The 15825-nt window shown below is 37.7% G+C and overlaps 1 protein-coding gene across 9 annotated transcripts in view; it reads left to right on the plus strand.

Moving 5' to 3' along the window:
- Nucleotides 1-15825, plus strand: part of EPSTI1 (epithelial stromal interaction 1) — a 105949-nt gene that overhangs the window by 89108 nt on the left and 1016 nt on the right. For 8 of the 9 annotated variants that reach the window (XM_059902515.1, XM_059902516.1, XM_059902512.1 and 5 more), the window contains 2 exons: nucleotides 3493-3566; nucleotides 9030-9129. In XM_059902515.1, the coding sequence (XP_059758498.1) occupies nucleotides 3493-3566; nucleotides 9030-9129 (174 nt within the window). Of the gene's footprint in view, nucleotides 1-3492; nucleotides 3567-9029; nucleotides 9398-15825 lie in introns of those variants that run through there. The other variant, XM_059902511.1, reaches the window with a different exon arrangement.

Raw genomic sequence — 15825 nt, forward strand, 5'->3', positions numbered from 1 at the left:
TATTGATTTGTAGGAGTTCCTTATTTATTTTGAAAATTAACCCCTTACCAAACATGGTTTACAAATACTTTCTCCCATTCTGTAGCTTGGCTTTCCATTCTGTTGATTGTTTCCTTTGCTGTATGGAAACTTTTTAGTTTGATGTAACCCTACTTGTTTATTTTAGCTTTTGTTGCCTGTACCTTGGTGTCACATCCAAGAAATCATTTCCAAGACCAATGTCAAATAGCTTTTCTGTTACGCTTTCTTCTAGGAGTTTTACAGTTACACGTTTTATGTTTAGGTCTCTAATCCATTTTGCATTGATTTTTGTGTATGGTTTAAGTCAGGGGTCCAATCTGATTCTTTTGTATGTGGATATCCAGTTTCCTAACACCAGTTGTTGAAGAGACAACATTTCCCCATTGTGTGTTCTTGGCACCCCTGTCAAAGATTAGTAACAGTATATGCATGAGTTTATTTCTGGGCTCTGTATTCTGTTCCATTAGTCTATATGTCTGTCTTTATGCCAGTACATTACTAATTTAATTACTGTAGTTTTGCAAAATATTTTGAAATCAAGAAGTGTGGTGCTTCCAGCTTTGTGTTTCTTCCTCAAGATCCCTTTGACTATCCTGGGTCTTCTGTGATTCCAGATGAATTTAGGATTGTTTTTTTCTATTTCTGTAAAATATGCCATTGGAATTTTGGTGGGTATAGCATTGAATCTATAGGTTGTTTTGGGTAGTGTGGACATTTTAATATTAATTCTTCCAATCTACGAACACAGGATATCTTTCCTTTTATTTGTTTCTTTTTCAGTTCTTTCATCCATGTTTTGTAGTTTTCAGTGTACAAGTATTTTACCTGCTGGTACTCAGCATGCAGTCTGCAGTCGCTGTTTGGGAGGCTCCCTGCTCTGCGAGGTAACGGTCCACGCTCAAACTCCATGAGGTCCTGATGGCCCCTTAAATGAGTTATTCATACACTATCTGAGAAAGCTCCTATTCACATCTCCCAGTATCTTTAAAAGGCTTGAGTGCATACATGGGGGATGTCCCAGACACGGCTTCTGATGGCAGGCCGCCTACGGGCACCTCGCTTGGAGCACAGGTGGTGCCCTCGCTCTCAAATGCCACGACCTGCGCGCTGCCATCTTGGGAACGCCCGCCCTCCCGGGATTTACATTTGAACTTAGGTTAGATAGGATCTACTAGAACTTTTGAGTGTAAATGGGCCCTATAGTTCTAGATATGGCTGTTTATTAACTACTGACAAGTTATCCTTAATCTTAACTGCCTATTTTGGATGCATTTTTACAGAAGATTAGATAACAAAAAAAGTCTAAGCTCTAGTCTTTATTTTGCTACTTAGGAGCCACTTAGCATTTGATAAAATACTTAAACTGAGTCTCTGATCCTTTGTTTCCTCATCTATGAAACAAGCATAATAATGCTCATCCATTCATTCATCAAATAACACTTTATTTACCTGCCTACCTTTGAGAATTGTTGTGAGGATCAAGTAACAGAATTCTGGTGTAATTTTTGTTTGAAAATGTTAAGGTCTTCTGGTTAAACACTGCACTTTCAAAATATTTCATTTGCTTATCTCCAGTCCCTGTTTCACCAAATCCCACTAAAAACACAATACACGAAATGTTTTTTAAAAAAGCACAATAAGCCAGTATGTAGAACAAAAGAACAGGCCAGGAGGCTGCAGCAAAAAAACAAAGAACAAAAAAACAACAGGATATCAGCACAAGTTCAGGCTGGAAAGTAGAGCAGGAAAAGGCAGAACTCATTTTCAAGAAGTGGTAACACTGAAGTTGAAGCAGTCCTGATACAAGTGTGGAATTGGAGGCACCTGGTATCTCTGAGGGCTAGGGTTGAAAAAAGGATGACTTGGAAATCTAACTCAGGAATGGTAAGACCCCTAGGACCCTTCCCCCACCTCACTGAAAGTTAAAAAAAAAAAAAAAGTTGTAAGGATGAGGGATGAGGATGGTGGTGTACCAGGAAGGGAAGTTGGAATTGGGATGGAGGTAGTAATAGAGATATAAATCTTCTCCATGGTAGGAAGTCAAAAAAGTTACTATTTTTTTAAAAAAATTAAGAAATAGAAGAATATTCATGTTTTGAAGAGGTTATTGACAGATGAAACCACACACAAAAATTGAACGTGATTGTGTGGGTGAGGGGGAGGACTGGAGCTTCTTTTATTTTAATATAAGCCTAGTATAAGTAGTACTGTTGCTTGGTAGACTTTTAAACTATGTTCATATAGCGACAAAAATTAAAATGAAAGACTTTATGCCATTGTAGAGAATGAGTGTCTAGCACAAGGCTTGGCATCTCGGTATTTAATAAGTACTTATGAAGTGGCTGAATGAATATTATTCAGTTATTTAGAAAAGTCTCCAATTTTACCCTTGTCATTGGTGCTAGGTGGAAATTAGAATTAAATAATGTGCTTTAGGGATTAATGAGTAGCATATTTGGATTATCACAGTATAAGAAACCAGTCTTTTTATTCTGGAGGCTATAGAATGTTGGAAGGCCTTTGAGTATAGTTAAAAGAATAAAGTGTCAATCTGAACTTTGAATTTATTTTATACTTTTCATCATGGAAGTTTGGGGGTTAAAAAAATACATGTGTTGGTATGTGTTTATCAAGAGGTGACAATATTTTCTCTCTCAGAAAACCTCTTTGACTTAGGCACTAACTTATGACATGGGCCTGATAACTTCCCTCTGCCTTTTTCTGTCTTTGACATGAGGTTATAACTTGGTCTGCCTCAAGATGTACACAGTTGAGTATTGAGATTCTCTGGCACCTAGTTCTTTGGTTTAATACTGTAAATACAGTAACTGAGTGTGGAAGTTGTTGCCTCTTCCAAGAAGATAATTAGAATGTCAGAAGCTAGAGATTTAGTTTTAGTAACATGATCTCCTATTTGAAGCAAAGTATCCTCTCCAGGGAGTCCAAAGTTCTGCTAGTATATGAAGTAACCAGTCAATGATAGGTGAGTATTATTCTCCAAAATGGAAAGTGTTTTTGGAATTGCTCTACAGAATCAAGTCCAATATGTATTTGTAAGTAGCCATGAATTTGTTGGGAAAAAGAAGCTAGAGAAATTACCAAGAAATAGTACTGTGTAACATTCGTTAAGGAACTAATTTGTTTTGTTTTTCTTTGTAAGACACAGGTGAGTTTGGCTCACATTGTGTTTTCCTCTGTGTTATGTTGTACTGAATGGTCTCATATCGTGAACATGCACATTGGCTTTTTAATCTCACGATTTTACACTCACAGAGTTATTATTTGACTAAGGCACAATTATTTTTGCTACCTGGTTATGTAAGAAAATAATTTCACATGGAAATGGTACTTAAGTAAAAGTTTCAAAAATGAAATATTGTACCAGCTAAGGTCAAATATTTAATTGATTTGGGTGTCTTCTGTACAACCATGTTAACTGAAAACCATATTTTAAAATTTCATTGTTCCTAGAGTGAATTACTGGAATTTAAACGAGAGCAACAGGAGGAAGAAAGAGCCAGAATCCACCAGGCTGAACACAGGAGGTATAAATGGCAATAAAATAAGCATCCTTGGTTAAAACACTACCTATAAAGTTTTTTCAATGTTTTGGGGAAACACTAAAGTAATATTGAATACAGTTTTGGAATCTATATTACCTTTTAATCTTTATATTATTGGGGTGTGGTATGTGTGAGGATGCCAGCTGCTATGCGCGCACACACACACATACACATACAATATCCAATTTTTCTGAACTGGTGGCATAAATTGACGCTAGAAAGTGGAATCAGCTCTCAAGCTATATGTTTATTTAGGTCATACTTAATTTTCCCCCCATGGAACAAAGCATATTAAATCCTTTGATATGATGCTTTACCATTTGTAGACTACTTTAGAATGATTGAACTAGTATAGATGGTAAGATACTCACACTTGAATATAAAAGCTCAGACAAGAACTACCATTAAAGTTGTTTTATGTTGACTAACATATTAGGGAAAAAATCTTAAAATAGAACCAGTAAGTAATTTTTAATAGTGGAAATAGTCTCTGTCTTATTTCTAATGTCAGGCAGTAAGAGTACCCAGAATATCAAGTTGATGTTGGACCAGTGCTAATAACTACCATAGATATCATTATTCTAGATTTTCCTAGGGAGCAGTTGTGTTATTTGAGTTTACTGCAGTGTGATTGTCTCAGGAGGAGAATTTAATGTAAAGGCTTTCATGATTTAAAGGAGCAAATTCTTTTGAAACTGACTGGCTTCATTTATGTGTTTAACCTTCCCACTATCACTAAAGTGTATTTTAAAATTGTGAAATTGTGGTGGTTTCATTTTGTAAATGAGACTTTAAAAAGTGTTAATGGAAGCTCCCAATTCTGCTGCAGCTGCCAACTGTGGATGTGTACTCATATTATTTTGACTGGATTATTCAGCTTCCATAGCCCAGTCAGAACAGTTTTAAAATATCAAATGTGAATTTATGTGTTCTTCTCTGGTTATAAGGAAACATAAAAACTCTGATACACTGACTATTTTGTTGGGTAAAGGGGAACCGTTACTGCTACCTATTTTATAATAAAGTAGGTCATGAATTAGTTTAGTCTTCTACTTTTTTTTTCTCTTTAAAAGTCTTCCTATTAAAAAACCTGATATTGTATTTCTATAACACTGGTTAGTAGTAGCCAGTTATTTCTCTGAATTTCTGAGAGTTGGATTATAAAGCTTCAAGCATTTTAGAGATAGTGGTATGTCACATTAATAGGTCCCATTGCTAAGAAATTAATCTTCAATGGGCACCCAATAAAAATGCGTTATTTGATTAGAGGTGGAAAAGGTTACTTTTTTGTTACAGGAACCTTGACCCTTATTCTTTATTTCCTTATTGCTGAATACCTAAATATTGGTGGCACTATTTATTTCCTACACCTCCTATTCTTTCTATTGATTCTAGTTAAATGTAGATCCAAATTTAATCCAATAGGAAATCTCTCTGGATAATAAACTCAGTAATCAGTTTTGAAACAACTGATCAAGTCTTTAAACATATTTTATGCTATCAGTTTTTGATAAAAGCTTAATGTTTGTATTGTCCTTTGGAGTTTATAGTGAGCTTTTCTATGTTATCATATGAAAATACTCATTCAGTTGTCTCTCTTTTTTTCTTTTTTAATTTTATTTATTTATTTTTGGCTGTGTTGGGTCTTCGTTTCTGTGCGAGGGCTTTCTCCAGTTGCGGCGAGTGGGGGCCACTCTTCATCGCGGTGCGCGGGCCTCTCACTATCGCGGCCTCTCTTGTTGCGGAGCACAGGCTCCAGACGCGCAGGCTCAGTAGTTGTGGCTCACGGGCCCAGCCGCTCCGCGGCATGTGGGATCCTCCCATACCAGGGCTCGAACCCGTGTCCCCTGCATTAGCAGGCAGACTCCCAACCACTGCGCCACCAGGGAAGCCCCAGTTGTCTCTTAATGAATAAAATAGCTGTGTCCATTCCTGCTGAGGGCAACAATACAAACTATGTAGTTTGAGCATACGGGACATAAGTTAGGTTTTCTCCAGGGACATAATTTTATTGGAGACAAAAAGACAATGTGTTTCCTACTGTTTGGAAGTTCACATAGCAGAAAATGCAGCCCTGAGTTTTATAATAGAAAGCTTGTAGATTCCTAATAAGCTTTACAATGAATCCCATAATGATTGAACCTGATTGCACCTGAACCTGACCCAGTGTAACTTTTTGAGTAAGAGAAGAAAGTTGAAGCTCCAGTGGGAAAAGACAGAGCACTGGGGTCAAGGACTTGAAAGGATCTGGGCCACAAGCTGGAAATTGGAATGAACTGAACTGATTTATTGAAACTTGAACCATCCTTGAACAATAGTTTTTATCCAAGTTAATCCTTAGAAGAAAATTCACAGCACTAGGTTGACAGCAATGAAATGTATGTATTTTCTAACACTAGTAAACAAAAATATAAACTGGTACTTTTTTCCCCTATTTGAATTTGTTACTGAGTCCAAGCTCGTACTTCTCGTCCCATGACAGGCCAATAAATCAGAGACGAAGTGCTGGGGCAAGGAATAGCGACTTTATTCGGAAACCGGCAAACTGAGAAGATGGTGGACTCGTGTCCCAGAGAACCATCTTGCCTGAGTTAGAATTCAGGCTTCTTTTATACTAAAAGGGGAGGGAGTTAAGTCAAACGTTTCCTGGTTCCATCAGCCTCCAGAGGGGATGTGTTAATTTCTTCCTCCCTGCAGTCATTCACAGGTGGGCCTGGTCAGCATGTTTCCTGTGAGCTAAACAAAGGTATTTTACCTCATTATCTGAGAGGAAGGGTTCTCAAAAATGGGCCATTCTGTATAATTTAAGCTTATAGGCAACATCCCTTTAGTGATTAACTTGTAGTAGAATACAAAAGATTCTTCCCTATTACAAATTCTTGATAGAAATTGAAAAAGGTAATCTGTTTACCACCCATGATCTCTAGTTGACCCACTCTGCTGTCCTCTTAGTAACATGCTTAAAAGTGAATCACATCACCTTGTGTGCATCACAAGTCATCCATCTTCAAAGTGTTTGAGTGAATTGAGTGCAGTGGACAATGAACTACATTCACTACCATGGGTAATTTCACAATGCAGCGGCAGTCACAGAAGCAGGCTGAGGTGCGGACCATGCACCTGGACAATTCATTCATTCACCTCTTACATATCAGGGCACACTCTGTGAAGGCTTTGTTCTAGGCACTGGGAATAGGCATAAACAAGGCAGAGAAGGTCCCTGACTGCATGGAATTTACAATCTGGAGGAAAGAAACAGAAGTCAACAATTTAACGGCAAGATTATTTCAGACAGTGATACACACCAGGAGGACCATGTCACAGAGTGATGTTAAGGGAGAGACTGGAGACGATAGTTCCTCAATGAAGAGGTGACATCCAAAAACAAAAGCCGGTCACATAGAGTTGGGGGGTGCAAAACATACAATGGAATGTCCCCTCTTATCAAGCATAGGAACAAAAGCAAAGGCCCTAAATCAGGAATGAGCTTGGTCTTTTTGAGTCCCAAATGATTTGATTATAGATGGTGAGGAAGAGAATAATACAACATGAGGTAAGAAAGGTAGGCAGGAAATAGAAGATTCTGTAAGCCAATGATTTTATTCTAAGACTAATAGGAGTCATGGGAGGGTTTTAAACAAAATTCCAGAAGGCATGATCCCTTTTATAATTTAGTAAGGTGGTTGTATGGCGAACAGATTGCAGAGGGCAGGAGTGGAAGCAGAAGCAGGATGAGAGAGGATAGGGATTTGGACTAGAATGGTGGTCATCAAAAGAAATGGGTGATTCAGGATGTGTTTAGTGGATGGAGCCAACAAGAATTCGAGTGGATTGGAGGTGGGGTGGGATGGGGGATATTGAGGGAAAGCCCATCTTTGTTATTGACAAAAAGACTGGATAAAAACAGCCCCAGGCATATGGACCATCCAGAATACCATTGGTTGTGTAGTTTTAGAGGGATCAAGGTCAGTTCTGTCTTCCTTAATATTCAAGTCTCCAGCTCAAGTATCTTACTTCGATCTGCATGCTGAGAGGTCTAGAAAAGGTGACTTAAACATTCAGTTCTGCAGTGAACCAGTCTGACCAGAATATGGCACCTGGGTAGATTTTATGGTGAGAGATAAAAAAAAGCCTTCTAATAACTAAGATGTGACCACTGCCAGACGCGGCTTGGAGTTGAGGAGAAAACAGCAACCCCATAAGCCAGAGACTAACCTGGGTCAACATGCAGTTGGCATTTTAGCTGGCACACTGAGCAAGACCGCTAGGCAAACCCCCAGCCTCTGACTTTGCCACTCCGCAGTCATTATCCTCAAAGTTCCAAAATCTCGCACAGTCGCTGACTTACAGCCACCCACCATGACCACTATTCGCTAAACTTCATGACTAAAAAGGAGGCTAACTTGACTGGGTCCTGCCTATCCTCCCTTTCACAAGCATGGATTGAGTGGGTGCTGTGCTCCAGGGACTCTTGTTTCTGCTGAGAAGCTTATGGTCTTCATGACACTATTCCTCAATAATCCGTTCACATCACACGGTACCTGTTACAATGCTATTTCTCCAGCCACCACGTCCCTGACTCTACTCAGCCATACATGGGCAACTCAGAGCATGGTGTGGCCTTTTTCTTTTTTAAATTCAAAAATTGTAAGATATAACACACAGAAAGTCCATGAAACGAATATTTAGGATGATTAATTATAAAATGGACATCCAGGTAACCAGCTCCAGGAATAGAATATAACCATCATCCTACAGGTAACCTTATCCTGACCCTTATGATAATCACTTCTTGCCTTTCTTTATCGTTTTACCTCCTATATGTTAAACTTAATTTCTGAAATTGGTTGCTGCAAGTATGACCGAACATCAGGGAAAAATGTACCCCTCCCTTCTTTTGAAAGCTTGGGCTTCCTTCTTCTGATATTTCCCTTTTCCCACACTCTCTTCCTATTTTCCTTCTACTTTTCACTAATGGGATTTACCTTAGCAAGACTGGCAGTGGGGTACAGGATATATGGGAGGGGACATCTGTCTTGTAAAAAGAGCACCACAGAGCTATGTTTGGTTTCTCTTTATGTTTTAGTTCTTGCTGAAGCTTCCATCTTTCCTCAGCTTCTGGGGTTCACTCCTGGCATGGCCCTGAGGGGTATGGATGCTTGGGTGACCAAGGCTCTTGTAGAACTGGTAGAGGTGGGTAAGTGAAACTCTGAAGTTAAGAATTTATGCCCCTTTTGGCCTGAGCCAAGACTGGCACCAGCTCCACCAGAGGACTGTTCACAGCGTGTCGTATGGTTAATGTGAAAAGAAGTGTCTGTAGATTTCTTCTGAGCTGAATGGGGGCAGCAGTCCCCACAGTCCGTTCAGACAGCACATTAGGTTCTCAGAAATCTCTCAGGCCTGCAGCAAGCTTTCCACTTACACACATTTTTCATTGTTTTAAAGGGTAAATAATGCTTTTCTGGACCGACTCCAAGGTGAAAGTCAACCAGGTGGCCTTCAGCACTTTGGAGGCAATTGGAATATGAATAGTGGTAACAGCTGGGTGAGTTTTTTTTCTTTTCTAAAAAAATTTCTTTCAAAGTTGAAGAATGAAAACAATGAGAGTTTTAAAAATATTTTGTGGCCTTCTCCCCAGATACTATTTTTTTTTGGCGTGCTATTCAGCTGTGTGATGGACAGTCAGCCAGGGTGATTACTGTAAATTCCACAATAGCTTCTGAGAGATGGAGAAGGTCCTGATTTCAGCTCCAGTCAATGCCAATCACAATAAAAAATGACACCTGCCCTTTGTTTGCTGTGTGATTGCCTGGACTGCAAGGCTTTTTAAAAAATCACCCTTTGCCCAGACCTAAAACAAAAACAAATGAACATTTTTTTTCAGGAAGATTTTCAGCGAAATATGGTTATAAAAATAGTAAGCATTCTCTTGTAATATATTCTTACAGTGAAACTAGCAGGTCAAAGAAACCAGCATTTAATTTTTCACTACAAAATGATTTTTAAAAACCCCTACAGCTAAATGCACTTTTTGAAAATGAAATGTTCTTACAGATTTCCGTGAAGAAAACCTTGCAACTGTGTTGTAATATGTGTGTAATGTGTTTTGTGTGCACAATATATTATTGAAACAGCACCAAAGCTTTGGAATGTATGGAATTGTGGGGTTTGCAATGTGTACAGAATCAAAACTAACTACAGTGGGTTTTACAATTTAATTGAAGCCCAAGTGCATATGTACCTGCTCAAAAAAAAAAGAACGGATAGAAACCTTTAAACTGGTAAAATACAACAAAGTAATCAAATGCTTGCTGACCTGGAAACTCTAGAGGAAATCACCCCTTAACAAATACTTGATGGACAAAAGATCATTTTTGAGAATACAATCTGTTAAAAATCTTATATGCATGTTTCCTTGGAATGCATCTAGTGGTTAAAATTTATGGATAGATTTCAAAAATGTATATATATATTGAAGATAATTAAGTGTAGGCAAATTTGTAGAGAATGCACAGTGGATGTGTCTATTTATAATGTATGCTCATGTGTATCACTATGGATTCAGAATAGGGACAATGTACAAGACAGAAAAAAGAATCAAAACACAGTATCTTTGCATCTTGTGTGAAATTGACAAATTACTGACATAAGAATACGTGAGTAGGAATCATGTGGAAAATAGGGCATTGTGAATTTAAGACTATCCAAGTTTACAGAATTTATAAGTTGTGAAATGTGATTGAAACTCAGATTTTGGACAGGACTTGGAAACTTGCTGTACATTTTCTCCTCTACTTAATAATTCCCCCCCACCAATTTAGAAGGTACATATATGTAGAAAAATACCTGGGATTGAAGGGAAGATGATGGGAGAGAGTAAATGAATACTGCATGGGCTGCTGTTAGGAGAATGAGGATATGGGAGTCTGGCTCACCACTGACTATTGGTAGGTCTTAGGTAAGTGAGCTGTGAATCTCCACTTAGGTTCCTCACAGATAAAAAGAGCGGAACATTGCTTTCTCATGATGTGATGTGAGTGAGGATGATTGAAGATTCCTTAGTAAGACAGGCATATCCAAGTCCAAAGTGGATATTGGCTTTTCCCTTGTGTGAAAGAAGCAGTGACACAAAGGTGAGAACTTGCTCAGTCTCCCATCTCCACCTCACTTACCTACACACATCTCTTCCTCTATGTCTGCTTTTCCTTATGGACCAGATTCTATCTCCTCCTCCTACTGGGGGACTTTGTTCTAACAACGTTCTTCTCTCTCTCCTGAACTGTCAGCTGTCATCTTGACTAGAAAATTCCCATCAGCAGAAAACTTAAATAAATATACATTATATATTGAAGCCCCTTTCCCTCTTGCTACTGTCCTGTTTCTTTGTTCCCCTTTAGAGAAAAACTTTGAGGTATCTGTCTGTCTCCAATTTCTTTCCTCCCTTTTCTCTTAAACCCAGTCTAATCGGAATTTAGACCATAACTGTCTAACCACAATGTTCTTCTCATGGTTACTGACATTGTCTGCATTACAAATCAAATGGTTATTTCTCAATTTTCATCTTTTGACCGATCAGCATCATTTGTCATGGTGAATCACTGCCTCCTCTTTGAACCTCTTTCTTTTCTTGGCTTCTGGGACACTGTACTCTCCTGGGTTTCCACCTATTTCAGTGGCCACTCCTTTCTATTCTCCTTTGCTGAATCCCCGGTATCTTTCTGTCCTCTTAACACTGGAGTGCCTCAGGGATCCACCTTGGACCATCTTCTTTACATTTATTTAATACCTTCATGGCCCCATTCATTCTCATGAAATTAAATACCAATATGCTCTGTACTCCCAAATTTCAATTGCCAGCCTAGACCTCTTCCTCTAGACTTGCAGATCCATTTGTCTACCCAACATCCCTACTTGCATGTCTAAGACAGTTCAACCTTAACATGTCTAAAACTTCACCTTTGATCCTCTTTACCCCAATGCTCTATCTTCACTTCTTCCTGTTTGCATAACAGTACAACCCATCTCTCACATCCTCACAGCTGACCCATCAGCGAATCTTCTTGACTCTTCCTTCAAAATAGATCCCAACCTCTATCACTGCTCACCTCAATTCTTGAAATAGTCTCCTCGATGGTTTCCTTGCTTCCACACTTACCCACCTAGAGTCTGTTCTCAATATGAGACTGAAAAATAAGTCAGATCCTGTCACTCCTCTGCCTCTCCAATGGCTCTGACAACTCTCCAAATGTTTGGAGTAAAAGCCAAGGTCCTTAGAGTAAAAGCCAAAGGATTTGTATTTACTAATCCTTACAGGGGCTCCATGATCTACACCCCACTCTACTCCTCTGGCACTCTCCTCCTACTGCCCTTCTTCCTCATTCCTCCCAGCCATGCCAGCTTTCTGGCTGTTCTTTGAAAACTTAAGAACTGTCTGCTCCCTCTATACTCTTCTCCAAAGTATCCAAATGATTTGTTCTCTTTCAAGTATTTTCTTGAGTTCCAAGAATTCTTTGGCCATTCATTTAATGCTGCCACCTGTGCCCTTACCCCAGGCTCTTGTCATTCTCTTTGCAGTCTCCATTTCTTTATTCAATAGCACTCTGCAACTTCTAACATCATTTTCTTAGATGTTTTGTTGACTAATTACTCTTATTCTCTCCCTGTGGTAATTTATGTTCCATCTTCCATCAGAGCAGGGCCCTCTGACTGTTTTGTTCACTGATATATCCCAAGCATAACACAGTGACTGGAACTTACCACAAGCACAGGGAAACATGTGGTTGTGGCTGAGGTCACCAAAATGACAGATTTAGAACCAAATGATTTGATATACTAAAATGATTAGGTACTGAATTTAAAATAACTATGTATAAAATATTTGATGGAATAAATATTGGATTTGAAACGATGAGCAAAAACAAGAGATAAAGACAACCAGGAAGATTTCAAAGAGACCAAAACAGAACTTCTAGGAATAAAAAAAATATAATCTTTGAAATTAAAGCACCCAATGAATTTATAACAAAAAGAATACAAATTAAGAACTAAACCAAAATATCATTTTTCATCTATTATTTGGCAAAGCACAAGAGACTGACAACATACTCTGTTGGCAAGACTGGGGAAACAGTTTCTTTCACACTTTGTTGGTGGGAATTCAAAATGATTTAAACCATATCTAGATTAGTTACTGTCTTCCCATAAAATAAAAATCAGGCCTACACATATTACAGGAAAGTTTTACTAAATGTTCAAGAAACAGATTATTCCAAATGTCTAGAATGTTTTCCAGATAAATGAAAAGGAGGGAGTATTCTTCCAAAGGATTAAGCAGGTGAATGGAACTGTGAATCAAAATCAAAGACTATATAGAAAATAAATTATAGGCCAGTCTCATTCATAAATATAGATTAAAAAAATCACAACACAATTTTGACAGATTCAATAATGAATTTCTTTAAAAAAGCATAGTATATCCTTATCAAATTATATTCACCCCAGAAGTACAAGCTTGGCTTATCACAAATAAAAAAAAAAACCCAGAAAAATCTCCGAGATAATTTACCTCATAAATTATAGGAGAAACACCATATGATCATCTCAATAGATACAGAGAAAGCATTTGATAAGTTTCAATACTCATTTGCAGTAAAAACTTCTAGCAAACTAGGAATAGAAAAGAAATTTCTTTAGCTAATACAGGGATCAAAGTTCTATAATAAAAACACATCAAAAGCTTTTCTTTTGAATCAGATATAAGCATTGACAAGGAAAAAATTTATAAATCACAGATGATACAATTATCTACCTAGAAAATCCAAAAGAATTTATATTAAAATTATTAGAATAAACAAGGGCCTAGCCATGTTGGTAGATATAGGATCAATATATAAGAACTAACTTTGTCTCTACACGTGGAGAATCAACAAAAGAACCTAATAAAAAGGTAAAACCAAAGATGTATATTACCTTTAAAATACCTATAAAATTTTATAGAAAGACATTAAGGAATAAATAAATAAATGGTGTTTTACCTAGTTAATGGATAAGAATGAGCTCTCAAATAATCTGTTGATTTAGTTAAATTCTAATCAGAGCAAAGAACCAAGAATAGCCAGTTCACTCCTAAAAATACAGAAGTACATATGGGACTTAATAAAATATTTAATATGGTATAGAATTGGCACAGGCAGACCCAACTATTTCTAGAATTTTGTTGTATGACAAAAGGCAGAGCCCATCATCGGGGGAAAATGGACTCTTCAACAAATGCTGTTGGGACAATTGAGTACCCACATGAAATCATAAAAAAAATCAATTCCAGGTAGAGTAAAGCTTATAAATAGAAAGGAAGACTTTTTAAATTCTAGAAGAAAATAGACTATTTATAAAATTGAGCTAGGGAGGATTTCATAAGACCCAAGGTATAAACTAAAAAGAAATGATAAATATACATTAAAATAAAACATCTGTTCATCAAAGGACACCATACAAAAATAAGAAAAGTTATAAACTAAACTTTTATTGTGGATATGTTTTATAAATAACAAGTGGACAAGAGGTTAGTATACAGAATATATTTAGAATGTGGCATTTGTTTAGAAGTTGGTAGATAACAATTGAGCTCCTACAAGGAATGAGAGGAGAGCTCACAGATGCGGCTTGGAGGATATGTTGGAATCAGTAAAAAGCCAAAGACAGAGAAAGAAAGGAGGGAGGCAGAAAATATGATAAAACTATGATGAAAGCCAAAGAAAGAAAAACTTGTTTCTTGAAACATCATATAGACACTTAAGTAGTAGGCCTTTGATCAGCATATTTTGGGTAGAAAAATTAGACCGATCTTTATTTTTAAAGCTTTTTCTAATTTAAATCACATTCTTCTCAGGTTACTTAATACATATTTGTTCTTTGATTATTTATTTATAATTTTTATTTTTTAAAGATTTTATTGGAGTATGGTTGATTTACAACGTTGTGTTAGTTTCAGATGTACGGCAAAATGATTCAGTTATACCTATACATGTATTCATTCTTTTTTTTTTTTAAATGGGAATTATTTATTTATTTATTTATTTATGGCTGTGTTGGGTCTTCGTTTCTGTGCGAGGGCTTTCTCTAGTTGCGGCAAGTGGGGGCCACTCTTCCTCGTGGTGCGCGGGCCTCTCACTATCGCGGCCTCTCTTGTTGTGGAGCACAGGCTCCAGACGCGCAGGCTCAGCAGTTGTGGCTCACGGGCCTAGTTGCTCCACGGCATGTGGGATCTTCCCAAACAAGGGCTCGAACCCGTGTCCCCTGCATTGACAGGCAGATTCTCAACCACTGCGCCACCAGGGAAGCCCCCATGTATTCATCCTTATTCAGATTCTTTTCTCATATAGATTATCACAGAATATTGAGTAGAGTTCCCTGTGTTATACAGTAGGTCCTTGTTGGTTATCTGTCTTATATATAGTAGTGTGTGTTAATCCCATGCTCCTGATTTATCCCTTCCCCTCCCTCTGGTAACCATAAATTTGTTTTAGATATCTGTAAGTCGGCTTCTGTCTTGTAAGTAAGTTCATTTTTAAAAAATTAGATTCCACATATGAGTGATATCATATGATATATGTCTTTGTCTGACTTACTTCACTTAGCATGATAATCTCTAGGTCCATCCATGTTGCTGCAAATGGCATTATTTCATTCTTTTTTTATGGCTGAGTAATATTCCATTGTATATATGTACCACATCTTCTTTATCCATTCCTCTGTCGATGGACATTTAGGTTGCTTCCATGTCTTGGCTATTGTAAATAGTGTTGCAGTGAACAATGGGGTGCATGTATCTTTTCAAATTATAGTTTTCTCCGGATATATGCCCAGGAGTGGGATTGCTGGATCATATGTAATTTATTTTTAGTTTTTTAAGGACGCTCTATACTGTTCTCCATAGTACCATATTCTTTGATAATTTAAAATTGCTTTTATATTAAAAATTTTTTTGGTCTTCTAGAATCCTTTATTACTTTTCATGATGCATCTAGGGTAGGATGTTTAAAGAATGACTTCAAACGATCCTTTCTCTGATACCAGTAGGTGAGACCCTTTGAGATGCTGTGGCAACGCTGAATCCAGTGTCTTCAAAGGCAGTTAAGCATTTGCCATGACCCATGAGGCAACCTGAAATTTTAGTTTCCCATAATGTTAGAGCACCAGTAGTCTGAATCCCAGGTGTACCTTGGCCCAGCAGTCTGGGAGG

The sequence above is a fragment of the Balaenoptera ricei genome, chromosome 18 (genome assembly GCF_028023285.1).
Source record: "Balaenoptera ricei isolate mBalRic1 chromosome 18, mBalRic1.hap2, whole genome shotgun sequence".
In the NCBI taxonomy this organism is placed as follows: Eukaryota; Metazoa; Chordata; class Mammalia; order Artiodactyla; family Balaenopteridae; genus Balaenoptera; species Balaenoptera ricei.